Source organism: Raphanus sativus, unplaced genomic scaffold, assembly GCF_000801105.2.
Source record: "Raphanus sativus cultivar WK10039 unplaced genomic scaffold, ASM80110v3 Scaffold0204, whole genome shotgun sequence".
Taxonomy (NCBI): domain Eukaryota; kingdom Viridiplantae; phylum Streptophyta; class Magnoliopsida; order Brassicales; family Brassicaceae; genus Raphanus; species Raphanus sativus.
The window spans coordinates 40,110-53,342 of NW_026615524.1; the positions used below are offsets into that span (position 1 = coordinate 40,110).

A 13,233-nucleotide genomic window follows, 5' to 3' on the forward strand; every position below is an offset into this window, starting at 1 on the left:
CATAGGAGTTGTGAGTAAGAAGATATTCCACTCGCTATCCAGATGATTCCAGATTAGCCTGTTCGGACATATGACAATATCTTCATGATTCTTATCAAACCAGGATGAACTAATATGTTAAGAAGCTTGATTGGGAACCATTAATCAGTGGAGAATACCCAGGAAGTTGAATAAATCTCATAGGAGTTGTGAGTAAGAAGATATCCCACTTTCTATCCAGATGATTCCAGATTAGCATGTTCGGACATATGGCAATATCTTCATGATTCTTATCAAACCAGGATGAACCACGATCTAAGAAGCTTTATTTGGAACCAATAATCAGTGGAGAATAACCATGAAGTTGAATAAATCTCATAAGTGTTGTGAGTAAGAAGATATCCCACTTTCTATCCAGATGATTCCAGATTAGCCTGTTCGGACATATGCCATTATCTTCATGATTATTATCAAACCAGGATGAACCACGATCTAAGAAGCTTTATTTGGAACCACTAATCAGTGGAGAATAACCAGAAAGTTGAATAAATCTCATAAGAGTTGTGAGTAAGAAGATATCTGATGTGATCATGGACAAGATTACTGATGAAGTTAAAGATGGAGAACCTAGAGATGATCCAGCTGAAGAAGATGATGTCCTAACCATTCCTAGAGGTCCCATGACTCGATCTAGAACCAAGCAACTTGAAGAAGCTATTATGGGACTAATTAGAAAGTCTTGGAAGCAAGAAGAAAGTCTTGGAGGAAGCTTGATACTTCAAGACACTCTCATCACCATTCAAGCCATCTTACCATCAAGTTGAGTATCATCTAGGCTAGCAAGCAATGTGTGCTCTTTTCCTATCATTGTTTTTGTCCCACTGGGTTTTGCAATGATAGGTTTTTAACGAGGCCATTGTCTTGCTATCTCATCACCTAGTTGATACTCTCGGACCAACCACATGAAGAGACCTTATGTTATGTTTTATTTTCCTAAACTATTTCTGTCTTTTATTTCGAAAACTCTATTTATGTTGTGTCTTTAATTCTACATTGACTAAAGGAGCGTGTTCCTTTTAGTTTGAGTTGATTGGAGCCTGTTCCAAGTCTCTCACTATATATATGTGTGTGCCGCAACCCTAGTAATCTATCAAGTCTTCTTTTTAATCAAAACCTTTGTGTTTTCTTCTCCCTTTGCTTTTGCGAGTTAAGAGAGTGTCTGGTGTGTAATATCCAGTCTGTTGGTGTGTAATATCCAACACCCAAGGGCTTTAGAAAGGTGTGTCATATCCGATCTAAGCCTAGGAGTATCAAGGAGCCTTTCCGCAGCCTCTTGTGTCACCATTCGATCCACAACCTTGATAAACTTGAGTCTCTGATTCGTTTATGCAAGGATCTATCCCATATAATCCAGAGAAGAGTCCTAGGATCTCATCAAGTGGTATCAGAGCAACTCTGGAAGGGAAGTATTCATCTTTCTCTCTGATTTTCGTTTTGTCTTTTGAGATTCTGTTGAGAGTTGATAGATCTGTGTTTCTGTTGATGAAATCTGATAAATCTGAGCACTTTGATCATATATCTTTTGTAGCCTTTTCATATTCACTTTGATTTCGTTTTGATCTGTTTCATATTGCTCAAGTTTGATCTTTACTTGTCTTTGGTTGAGTTTGAAATTGATCAGAGTTGTTAGGGTTTTTAAATTTCGTTTTGAATCTGTTTGATCAGACTGTTCTGTTCCTTTTTAAAAATCGAAAACCTGCAATAAATCTGTGTTGTGTTTATTTTTGAGTGTTTGTTTCTGTTAGAATTATTTACTGCTGTGTGTTTTTGATTTCAGGAACCATGGCAAGAGATCAAGAAGGAAGAATAACCACTGCTAAGACTGCTACTTTGCAGAAGATAATGAAATTCAGAGTGGAACAGCAGCAGATACATGATGAGCATATGCAGAAAAGGAGAATGCATAATCAAGAGCTTGAGCCCAAGCCACCAGATTCTGTTCAATACCAATCAAGCAATCATAAGAGGTTTAAAGAAGAAGATGCAGGTCGTGGAGGACAACATATCAAGCCACCAGCCAGCACATGGAGCAGAACACATCAATCTTCCCTCACTCCTAAATCTATTGACCATTTTTCTGAATATAAATCTGCTGATGATTTTCAACTCTATTCTTTTTCAGGAAAAGGCAACTATCTAGAGTGGGAAAGAACCATGGACAAGTGGCTGAGTTACAACAGAATCATGAGGAGTGAAAGATTATCTTTTGCTATTTCTCAACTCACCGGAAGAGCTTATAAGTGGTGGTTGCAAGAAGAAGATGATCGCATGTTCTACAAGGAACCAGCTATCACCACTTGGGAAAGTCTGAAGTTGTTACTGAGGGATAAGTATTCATCCAAAGGCCACACTTCTCTGAAATCTACAAAGAAGAAAGTCATATCTACAACAGACTTTCGAAGTGAAAATTCAGAAACCAAGATGGTTGATTATGAGAAAGAAATCAGCAGCCTTGTTAAGGAGATTCTTAAGACCATCAAGCCCTTATACAAGCTGAAGAAACTCCCAAAGAATCAAGAACCAGTTACTACTGTCTCAGAACTCAATGATGCAGAATCAGACTCAGCTGCCCCAATTCAAGAAGCTCAAACCGAAACATCTTTGGTAGAAGGAAACTTTGAGAAAGGACAAGAGTTTTCTATGTTCTTACCTCAGTCTGAACTTAATTTTAACAATTCTTTTGATGAACTAACTTGTCTTGAACCGGTGCAACCGAGTAGAATTATTTCAGTGTCACAGGATGCAAAAGAAGACTCAGCAGAGAAGGAACCGGAGCAGTCAACACAAGGAAAAGAGTTGGAACAGCAGAACAGCCTGCAATCAGAAATCATTCCTGAATCCTTGTCTTATGACCTGCAAGAGCACTGTAAGGAGTTTAATATGGTTGTTGAGGTGCCTGAAATGTTTGTGAAAGTGAGTACTGAAGACATAAAACGTTTTGGTCTTGACAAAGTAAAAGATTTTTGTGTTTCAAAATCTGTTTTTGATAACATGTTTAAATCTTTTAAAGAACTTAAACCAGAAAACCTCTTTGATCAAAAATGTTTTCCAACTAATAATAAAATATTTCTGGTCATATTTTGAGTCTTGATCATTTTCTGAAACATAGCAAAATTTTTAATCACAGTGAAAAAGTTTTAGAGCTTGATTTGAAACCACCCGATTTCTGTTTTAAACCTTGTGATTCATTTGCTAGAACTCAAGAAAAGAGTTCTGTTCAGAATTTTCCTAGGCATGAACTGGTCATTAATAACTATATTGCACCTGCATATGTCTTGAAAGAACCTAGGAAGTTGCAAGAACCGAAATTGCATCAATCTGATATTAGATTCAAAGTTTTGAAGTCTGGAAATATCTCTGAGTTTGAACTTGATTGTTTGTGTGCTGAAAATGTTTCTAAACGTGTGGGATTGTGCTTTGATGATATTCTAGTGTATAACACTTTCTTTGATAAACCTGCTGCACAATTGAAACTAGAGATCATTGATTCTGAATGTGTGAACTTGATCCTTGATGATATTTGGGTCTGTAATATTTTCTTTGATATGCATAATAGATGGAGGAATCACATTGTTTTGTGTTTTGGAGATATTCTTGTCTACAAAACTTTCTTTGACATGATAACCCACTTGACTTGTCCAAAAGAAGCTGAGAAAGGTACAGGTGAAAAGAGGGGCTATAATGATCAGAGTACCAGTGATGAGTCTTTGGCTAAGTTGGAGATGCAACAAGCAAACCTTGAAAGCTGTCTAGCCGCCAGCTTTGACATAGGAGCAGTCCGAGGGTCATATCTCAACAACCACAAGGAATTAACGAACAAACTCGACTGCCATGGAAACTTAACTCATCAGGGTCTCATGTCGATTTGGAATCAAGTCCAAAACTTCTCAGATGAAAGAGTTATCGGTTCTACAAATGGAGTGATCCTGTATTGGCTATCTTTAAATTTTTCTGAGTTTAAAACATCTCAGTCCTATCTATGACGACCAGGTGAGCATGCTAAGGTAAGTGATCATAATTTAAATAATTCTTTTATTATTGATTACACAGATATGATGCACTTGTTTTTGTCAAAAGAACCATGTGCAGATTATGATGAAGCTTTGAAGCATACAAAGAGAAAGAACAAGCATGAGGAAGACAAGCGGTTCAAGCCACCTGATCTAGATCAGGAGAAATACCCAGACGTCCATGGCTTTATCATCATCAAAGAAGCACCTCCAGATGCAGCATACAAGCCAGAACCAAGCAGAAACAAATTTGGGATAAGACTCTTACTCTTTGATAAAATTTTATGTGCTAACTTGTGTTTGTTTCATTGCATCAGGAGTAAGGAGAACAAAATTGATGAGTCCCTGCTACATATCCGAACCAGTCAGCAACCATGCCTATAAAAGAGGCTTGCAAGGAGGTAAGTGTAATCTGATTTTAAACTTTGATGTTACTGACTTGAACCCCTCTATTGCAGGTAAAACAGATTTGAGGACAAATCTTTTTGAAGAGAGAGGGAATGATATGATTCTGGATAGCACATGGGAATGGAATCATGAACCTAATCCGGAAAAGCATGTAGATGAGGATGCAACATTGAAGAATGCTTGGAAACAAGAAGAATACATTGGTCTTGGCCGAAGCTTGATCATCCAAGACACCTTTACCATCATTCAAGCTACTCCACCTTCAAGCTGATCATCATCTAGGCAAGTAGCTTGTGTGTGCTCTTGGAGAATGGCGAGTATGAATCTGAAGATGAAAGACCAGAGACTGAGCAAGAATCTTCAGAGGCAGAGTATGAAGAGAAACCAGTTCACGGTAGGCTTCTGGTTGCAAGAAGAACACTCAGCCTACAAAGCAAGACTGAGGAGCGAGAACAAAGGGAAAACTTGTTCTACACACGCTGTATGGTGCAAGGGAAGGTCTGTAGTCTGATCATTGATGGTGGAAGCTGTGTCAATGTTGCTAGTGAGACAATGGTAAAGAAGCTTGGTCTACAAACTCATAAACATCCTAAGCCTTACCGACTGCAATGGCTTAATGAAGAAGGCGAGATGAGGGTATCTACTCAGGTTTCTGTACCTTTATCCATTGGGAGATATGAAGATGACATCCTCTGTGACGTGATACCCATGGAAGCCAGTCACATATTGCTTGGAAGGCCTTGGCAGTTTGATAGACGTGTCACTCATGATGGCTTCACCAACAAACATTCTTTTGAGTTCAACGGCAAGAAAACTACCCTGGTGCCTCTCACTCCTAAAGAAGTTCATGAAGATCAACTACAATTACAGAAAAAGAAAGAGATTGACCTCAAGCCTGATAAACCACAACGTAACCTCTATGCCAAAACTGGTGACATCAAAAGATCTCTCTACTCTAATCAATCAGTTCTTTTATTTGTTTTAAAAGAATCTCTTGTTAGTCTAACTGATTGCACACCGGTGTATCCGAGTGAGATGTCAGCTCTTTTACAGGATTATCAAGATGTATTTCCAGAAGATAGTCCCACTGGTTTACCACCTATACGAGGGATTGAGCATCAGATAGACTTTGTACCAGGTTCTACTCTTCCCAATAGACCAGCCTACAGAACTAACCCGGTGGAAACCAAGGAGCTACAAAGGCAAGTTGAGGAACTGATGGAGAAAGGCCACATCCGTGAGAGCATGAGTCCTTGTGCTGTTCCAGTGCTCCTGGTGCCTAAGAAAGATGGAAGCTGGCGCATGTGTGTTGATTGTAGGGCAATCAACAATATAACAGTGAAGTATCGCCACCCTATTCCTAGATTAGATGATATGCTTGATGAATTGCATGGTTCTAGCATCTTTTCTAAGATAGATCTTAAGAGTGGATATCATCAAATTAGGATGAAAGAGGGAGATGAATGGAAAACTGCTTTTAAAACTAAGCATGGGTTGTATGAGTGGTTAGTTATGCCCTTTGGATTAACCAATGCTCCTAGTACCTTTATGAGATTGATGAACCATGTCCTTAGATCTTTTATAGGGTTGTTTGTGGTAGTATACTTTGATGATATCCTAGTTTACTCTAAGAGCCTAGAAGAGCATATAGATCATATTAGGTCTGTTCTTGATGTTTTGAGGAAAGAAAAGCTATTTGCTAATCTTAAGAAGTGCACTTTCTGTACGGATAACTTGGTCTTCCTAGGTTTTGTTGTGAGTGCAGATGGAGTGAAGGTGGACCAGGAGAAAGTAAGAGCGATTCGAGAATGGCCAATCCCTAAGTCCATAAGTGAAGTGAGGAGTTTTCATGGGCTTGCTGGTTTCTATAGGCGGTTTGTTAAGGACTTTAGTACGATAGCAGCTCCCCTGACTGAGGTGATAAAGAAAGAAATCGGATTCAAGTGGGGAGAAGCACAAGAAACTGCCTTCCAATGCCTTAAAGAGAAGCTTACTAATGCCCCTCTTCTTATACTTCCTGATTTCAATAAAACATTTGAAATTGAATGTGATGCCTCAGGAATTGGTATTGGCGCTGTGCTTATGCAGGAAAAGAAACCAATAGCATACTTTAGTGAGAAGCTTGGAGGAGCCACCCTCAACTATGCAACTTATGATAAAGAACTCTATGCTTTGGTGAGGGCTTTGCAGACTTGGCAACATTACTTATGGCCCAAAGAATTTGTTATCCACACGGATCACGAGTCTCTCAAGTATCTTAAGGGACAGAACAAGCTCAGTAAGAGGCATGCTAGGTGGGTCGAGTTCATAGAAACCTTTCCCTATGTGATCAAGTACAAACAAGGTAAAGAAAACATAGTGGCTGATGCATTATCTCGAAGGTATGTTCTCTTGAACACTCTTGATGTTAAACTATTGGGTTTTGAGCAGATTAAAGGTATGTATGAAACTGATCCTGATTTTAAAGAAGCTTATAACTCTTGTGAAAAATTTGCTGCTGGCCATTTCTTTAGGCACGATGGATTTCTTTTCTATGATAATAAACTGTGTGTGCCTAATTGTTCTTTGAGAGATTTGTTTGTTAGGGAAGCTCATGGAGGCAGTCTCATGGGTCACTTTGGTATTGCAAAGACTCTTAAAACTTTGCAGGATCATTTCTTTTGGCCTCGGATGAAAAGAGATGTGGAGAAACTTTGTGAGAGATGTGCAACTTGTAAGCAAGCTAAGTCTAAGGTCCAGTCTCACGGTTTGTACACTCCTCTACCTATCCCTTGCCATCCTTGGAATGACATATCGATGGACTTTGTTGTTGGATTGCTTAGAACTAGGACTGGAAAGGATTCCATCTTTGTTGTGGTTGACAGGTTCTCAAAAATGGCACATTTCATAGCATGCCATAAGACTGATGATGCATTGCATGTTGCTAACCTGTTCTTTAAAGAGATTGTGCGCATTCATGGCATGCCTAAGACTATAGTTTCTGATAGAGATACTAAGTTTCTTAGTTATTTTTGGAAGACTCTTTGGTCTAAGTTAGGCACTAAGCTCTTGTTCTCCACTACATGTCATCCACAAACTGATGGGCAAACTGAGGTAGTTAATAGAACTCTTGGAGCTCTCTTGCGTGCATTCATTAAAAAGAATCTGAAATCTTGGGAGGATTATCTACCACATTGTGAATTTGCATATAACCATGCTGTGCATTCTGCTTCTAAGTTTTCACCTTTTGAAATTGTTTATGGGTTCAATCCCACCTCTCCTTTGGATTTAATACCTTTGCCTGAGTGTGAAAGGGTCAGTATTGATGGCAAAAAGAAGGCCGAGATGGTGAAACAACTCCATGAGCAGGCTAGGCTCAACATCGAAGAGAAAACTAAGCAGTATGCCAAACACGCCAACAAGGGAAAGAGTGAGAAGGTTTTTAAAGAGGGTGATCAAGTTTGGGTGCATCTAAGAAAAGAAAGATTTCCTAAGGAGAGGAAATCCAAGCTTATGTCGAGAGTTGATGGACCTTTTGAGATCATAAAGAAGATCAGCAACAATGCCTACAAAATAGATCTCCAAGGTAAGTATGATGTGAGTAATAGCTTTAATGTTACTGACTTGATTCCTTTTATTGCAGATGAACCTGATTTGAGGTCAAATCCTTTTCAAGAGGGAGGGGATGATGTGATCATGGACAAGATTACTGATGAAGTTAAAGATGGAGAACCTAGAGATGATCCAGCTGAAGAAGATGATGTCCTAACCATTCCTAGAGGTCCCATGACTCGATCTAGAACCAAGCAACTTGAAGAAGCTATTATGGGACTAATTAGAAAGTCTTGGAAGCAAGAAGAAAGTCTTGGAGGAAGCTTGATACTTCAAGACACTCTCATCACCATTCAAGCCATCTTACCATCAAGTTGAGTATCATCTAGGCTAGCAAGCAATGTGTGCTCTTTTCCTATCATTGTTTTTGTCCCACTGGGTTTTGCAATGATAGGTTTTTAACGAGGCCATTGTCTTGCTATCTCATCACCTAGTTGATACTCTCGGACCAACCACATGAAGAGACCTTATGTTATGTTTTATTTTCCTAAACTATTTCTGTCTTTTATTTCGAAAACTCTATTTATGTTGTGTCTTTAATTCTACATTGACTAAAGGAGCGTGTTCCTTTTAGTTTGAGTTGATTGGAGCCTGTTCCAAGTCTCTCACTATATATATGTGTGTGCCGCAACCCTAGTAATCTATCAAGTCTTCTTTTTAATCAAAACCTTTGTGTTTTCTTCTCCCTTTGCTTTTGCGAGTTAAGAGAGTGTCTGGTGTGTAATATCCAGTCTGTTGGTGTGTAATATCCAACACCCAAGGGCTTTAGAAAGGTGTGTCATATCCGATCTAAGCCTAGGAGTATCAAGGAGCCTTTCCGCAGCCTCTTGTGTCACCATTCGATCCACAACCTTGATAAACTTGAGTCTCTGATTCGTTTATGCAAGGATCTATCCCATATAATCCAGAGAAGAGTCCTAGGATCTCATTAATATCCCACTTTCTATCAAGATGAGTCCAGATTAGCCTGTTTGAACATATGCCATTATCTTCATGATTCTTATCAAACCAGGATGAACCACAATCTAAGAAGCTTTATTTGGAACCACTATTCAGTGGAGAATAACCAGGAAGTTAAATAAATCTCATAGGAGTTGTGAGTAAGAAGATATCGCACTTTCTATCCAGATGATTCCAGATTAGCCTGCTTCGGACTATGGCAATATCTTCATGATTCTTATCAAACCAGGATGAAACCACGATCTAAGAAGCTTTATTTTTGGAACCCCACTAATCAGTGAAGAATAACCAGAAAGTTGAATAAATCTCATAAGTGTTGTGAGCAAGAAGATATCCCCAATTTCTATCCAGATGATTCCAGATTAGCCTGTTCGGACATATTTGCCATTATCTTCATGATTCTTATCAAACCAGGATGAACCACGATCTAAGAAGCTTTATTTGGAACCACTAATCAGTGGAGAATAACTAGGAAGTTGAATAAATCTCATAGGAGTTGTGAGTAAGAAGATATCCCACCTTCTATCTGGATGATTCCAGATTTAGCCTGTTCGGACATATGCCATTATCTTCATGATTCTTATCAAACCAGGATGAACCAGATCTAAGAAGTTTTATTTGGAACACTAATCAGTGGAGAATAACCAGGAAGTTGAATAAATCTGACACACTCCTAGGATGCTTCTCTGGTTAGATCTGGATAGAGCCTTGCAAGACGAATCAGGGGACTCAAGTTCTTCAAGGGTTGTGGAATGAATGGTGACACAAAGAGTGGTGGATGGGCTCTTGATACTCCTAGACTTCTAATCCGGATATGACACACCGAAGAAGAGATCCTTGGGTTGTTGGATATTACTCACCAACAAGATCACTCGTCGACTTGAGAACAAGAGGAAGAGAGAACAAAGAGAAAAGGTTTTTGATAAAAGATAACTTGATAGATATTAGGGGTTGCGGACACACTTATATAGTGAGGCTTGTACATGCACAAGCTCACTAACTTAGGGAACACTCTCCCATTGGTTCAAATAAAAATAACATATAGTCTGAAAATAAAACCCATAACATAAGGGTTGGTCCGAGATCATCAATGAGAAAATGTGAGTAACATATGGCCTCCATTAAAACCTATCTTTGCAAAAACCCAATTTGGGACAAAAACAAAGATAGGGAAAAAGAGCACACATATGCTACTTGCTCACTGATGATCATGTAGAAAAGAAAAAGAAAGAAAAGAAAGAAAAGAAATCATGTAGAAAAAGAAATTGGCTTGAATGGTGGTGAGTGTGTCTTGGTTTGATCAAGCTACTTCCAAGACCTTCTTCTTGCTTCCATGCTATCATGAGTAATCCTCCAATGGCTTGCTTGAGTTGTCTACTCTTTGAACGAGTGATAGGGACCTTCTGGTATGGTTAAGACATCTTCAGCAGCTGGCTCATCTATCATCACACCATCTTCTTTAGTCTGCTGGTCCATGATCACATCATCCCCTCCCTCTTGAAAAGGAATTTGACCTCAAATCAAGCTCATCTGCAACAAAAGGATCAAGTCAGTAACATTGAAACTGTTGCTAATATCATACTTACCTTGGAGATCAAGTTTGTAGGCATTGTTGTTAATCTTCTGGATGATTTCAAAAGGGCCATCAATCCGCGGCATCAGCTTGGACTTTCTCTCATTTGGGAACCTCTCCTTGCGCATGTGAACCATACTTTATCACCAACATCCAAGATCATCTCTCGTCTGCCTTTGTTTGCTGTCTTGGCGATTGCTTTGTCTTCTCAACAATGTTCTTCCTAGCCTGCTCATGGAGTTGCTGTACCATCTCTGCTTTTTCTTTTTTCCATCTATACTGACCCTAGCACACTCAGGTAAGGCATTAGATCCAAAGGAGAGATGGGATTGAACCCATAAACCATTTCAAAAGGAGAATACTTAGATGCAGAATGCTGAGCATGATTGTAAGCAATTCACAGTGTGGCAAATATTCTTCCCAAGTTTCCAAGTTCTCTTTTTAATGAACGCACGCAAGAGAGTTCCAAGAGTTCTATTTAACTACTTCAGTTTGACCATCTGTTTGTGGATGACATGTAGTAGAGAACAACAGTTTAGTACCTAGCTTAGACCAAAGAGTTTTCCAAAAATAACTAAGAAATTTGGTATCTCTATCTGAAACTATGGTCCTAGGCATGCCATGAATGCGCACAATCTCTCTAAAGAACAGGTTAGCACATGTGATGCATCATCAGTCTTATGACAAGCAATGAAATGGGCCATCTTAGAAATCTATCCACAACACAAAGATAGAATCCTTACCTGTCTTAGTCCTCGGCAAACCCACAAACAAAATCATAGAGATATCATTCCAAGGGTGAGTAGGAATAGGCAAAGGAGTATACAAACCGTGATGTTGAATCTTTGATTTGGCTGCTTTGCAAGTTGCACACCTTCCACAGATTCTCTCAACATCTCGTTTTTCATATGTGGCCAAAAGAAGTGATCCTGCATCACTTTAAGTGTCTTGGCAATGCCAAAATGTCCCATTAAGCTTCCTCCGTGGGCTTCCCTAACAAATAAATCTCTTAAAGAACAGTTAGGCACACACAATCTGTTTATCATAGAATAGAAACCCATCCTGCCTAAAGTAATGTCCAGCAGCATATTTTTTCACAAGATTTTAAGCTTCCTGAAAGTCAGAATCAGTTGCATACATTTCTTTGGAGCTGTTCAAATCCTAGCAATTTAGCATCAAGAGTTGTTAAGAGAACATACCTTTCTGGATAGTGCATCAGCAACTACATTTTCCTTACCTTGTTTGTATTTGATCACATAAGGAAAAGTCTCAATAAATTCAACCCATCTGGCGTGTCTCTTACTGCTTGTTCTGGCCTTTGAGGTACTTCAGAGATTCATGATCAGTGTGTATGACAACTCCTTGGGCCATAGATAATGTTGCCAGTCTGTAAAGCCCCTCACCAAAGCATAGAGTTCCTTGTCATAGGTAGCATAATTGAGAGTTGCTCCTCCAAGCTTCTCACTGAAGTAAGCTATGGGCCTCTTTTCCTGCATAAGAACAGCACCAATACCAATCCCTGAGGCATCGCATTCTTTTTCAAATGTCTTATTAAAATCAGGAAGTATAAGGAGAGGGGCATTAGTAAGCTTCTCTTTTAGGCATTGAAAGGCAAGTTCTTGTGCTTCTCCCCATTTTGAATCCGATTCTCCTTTCTTGATCACCTCAGTCAGTGGAGCTGCTATTGTGCTAAAGTCTCTCAGAAATCTCCTGTAGAATCCAGCTAGTCCGTGGAAGCTTCTCACATCACTTATGGTCTTTAGGAATCGGCCACTCTTGTATAGCTTTCACTTTCTCTTGATCCACCTTTACTCCATCTGCTCACAACAAAGCCTAGGAAGACCAAGTTATCCGTACAGAAAGTGCATTTCTTAAGATTTGCAAACAACTTTTCTTTCCTTAACACATCCAGAACAGTCCAGATGCCTATATGCTTTCTTAAGCTCTTAGAATAGACCAGAATGTCATCAAAATAACAACCACAAACAATCCTATGAAAGATCTAAGCACATGGTTCATCAATCTCATGAAAGTACTAGGAGCGTTTGTTAAGCCAAAGGCATTACCAACCACTCATACAAGCCATGCTTAGTCTTAAGGCTGTTTTCCACTCATCCCCCTCTTTCATCCTAATCTGATGGTATCCACTCTTCAAATCTATCTTAGAGAAACACCTGACCATGCAACTCATCAAGCATATCATCTAATCTAGGAATAGGGTGGCGATACTTCACTGTTATATTGTTGATAGCTCTGCAATCAACACACATCGCCAGCTTCCATCTTTCTTTGGGACAAGGAGTACTGGTACAGCACATGGACTCATGCTCTCACGGATATGGCCTTTCTCCATTAGCTCCTCAACCTGCCTTTGTGTTTCTTTAGTCTCCACTGGATTAGTTCTGTATGCTGGTCGGTTAGGAAGAGTAGCTCCTGGAACAAAATCGATCTGGTGCTCATCCCACGAATTGGTGGAAGTCCATTGGGATTATCTTCTGGGATACATCACCAAACTCCTGTAAAAGATCTGAATCTCACTCGGAAACTCCGGTGTACAATCAGTTAGATTCAAAAGAGTTTCTTTATAAACAAGTAATAGACAGGGTTGTTTAGAGAAAAGAGATCTTTTGATATCACCAGTTTTGGCATAGA

The 13,233-nt window shown here is 39.3% G+C and overlaps 1 protein-coding gene across 1 annotated transcript; it reads left to right on the plus strand.

Annotated features, from left to right (window-relative positions):
- Positions 1-569: 569 nt before the first annotated feature.
- LOC130501463 (uncharacterized) lies at positions 570-7,874 on the plus strand (the record flags this gene model as incomplete). Its single annotated transcript, XM_056996392.1, has 8 exons — positions 570-654; positions 1,817-2,991; positions 4,740-5,595; positions 6,223-6,318; positions 6,517-6,751; positions 6,888-6,894; positions 7,107-7,321; positions 7,751-7,874. Coding segments are annotated over exons 1-8 (2,793 nt in total), but the record flags the coding sequence as incomplete, so codon positions are not given.
- Between the last annotated feature and the right edge of the window lie 5,359 nt (positions 7,875-13,233).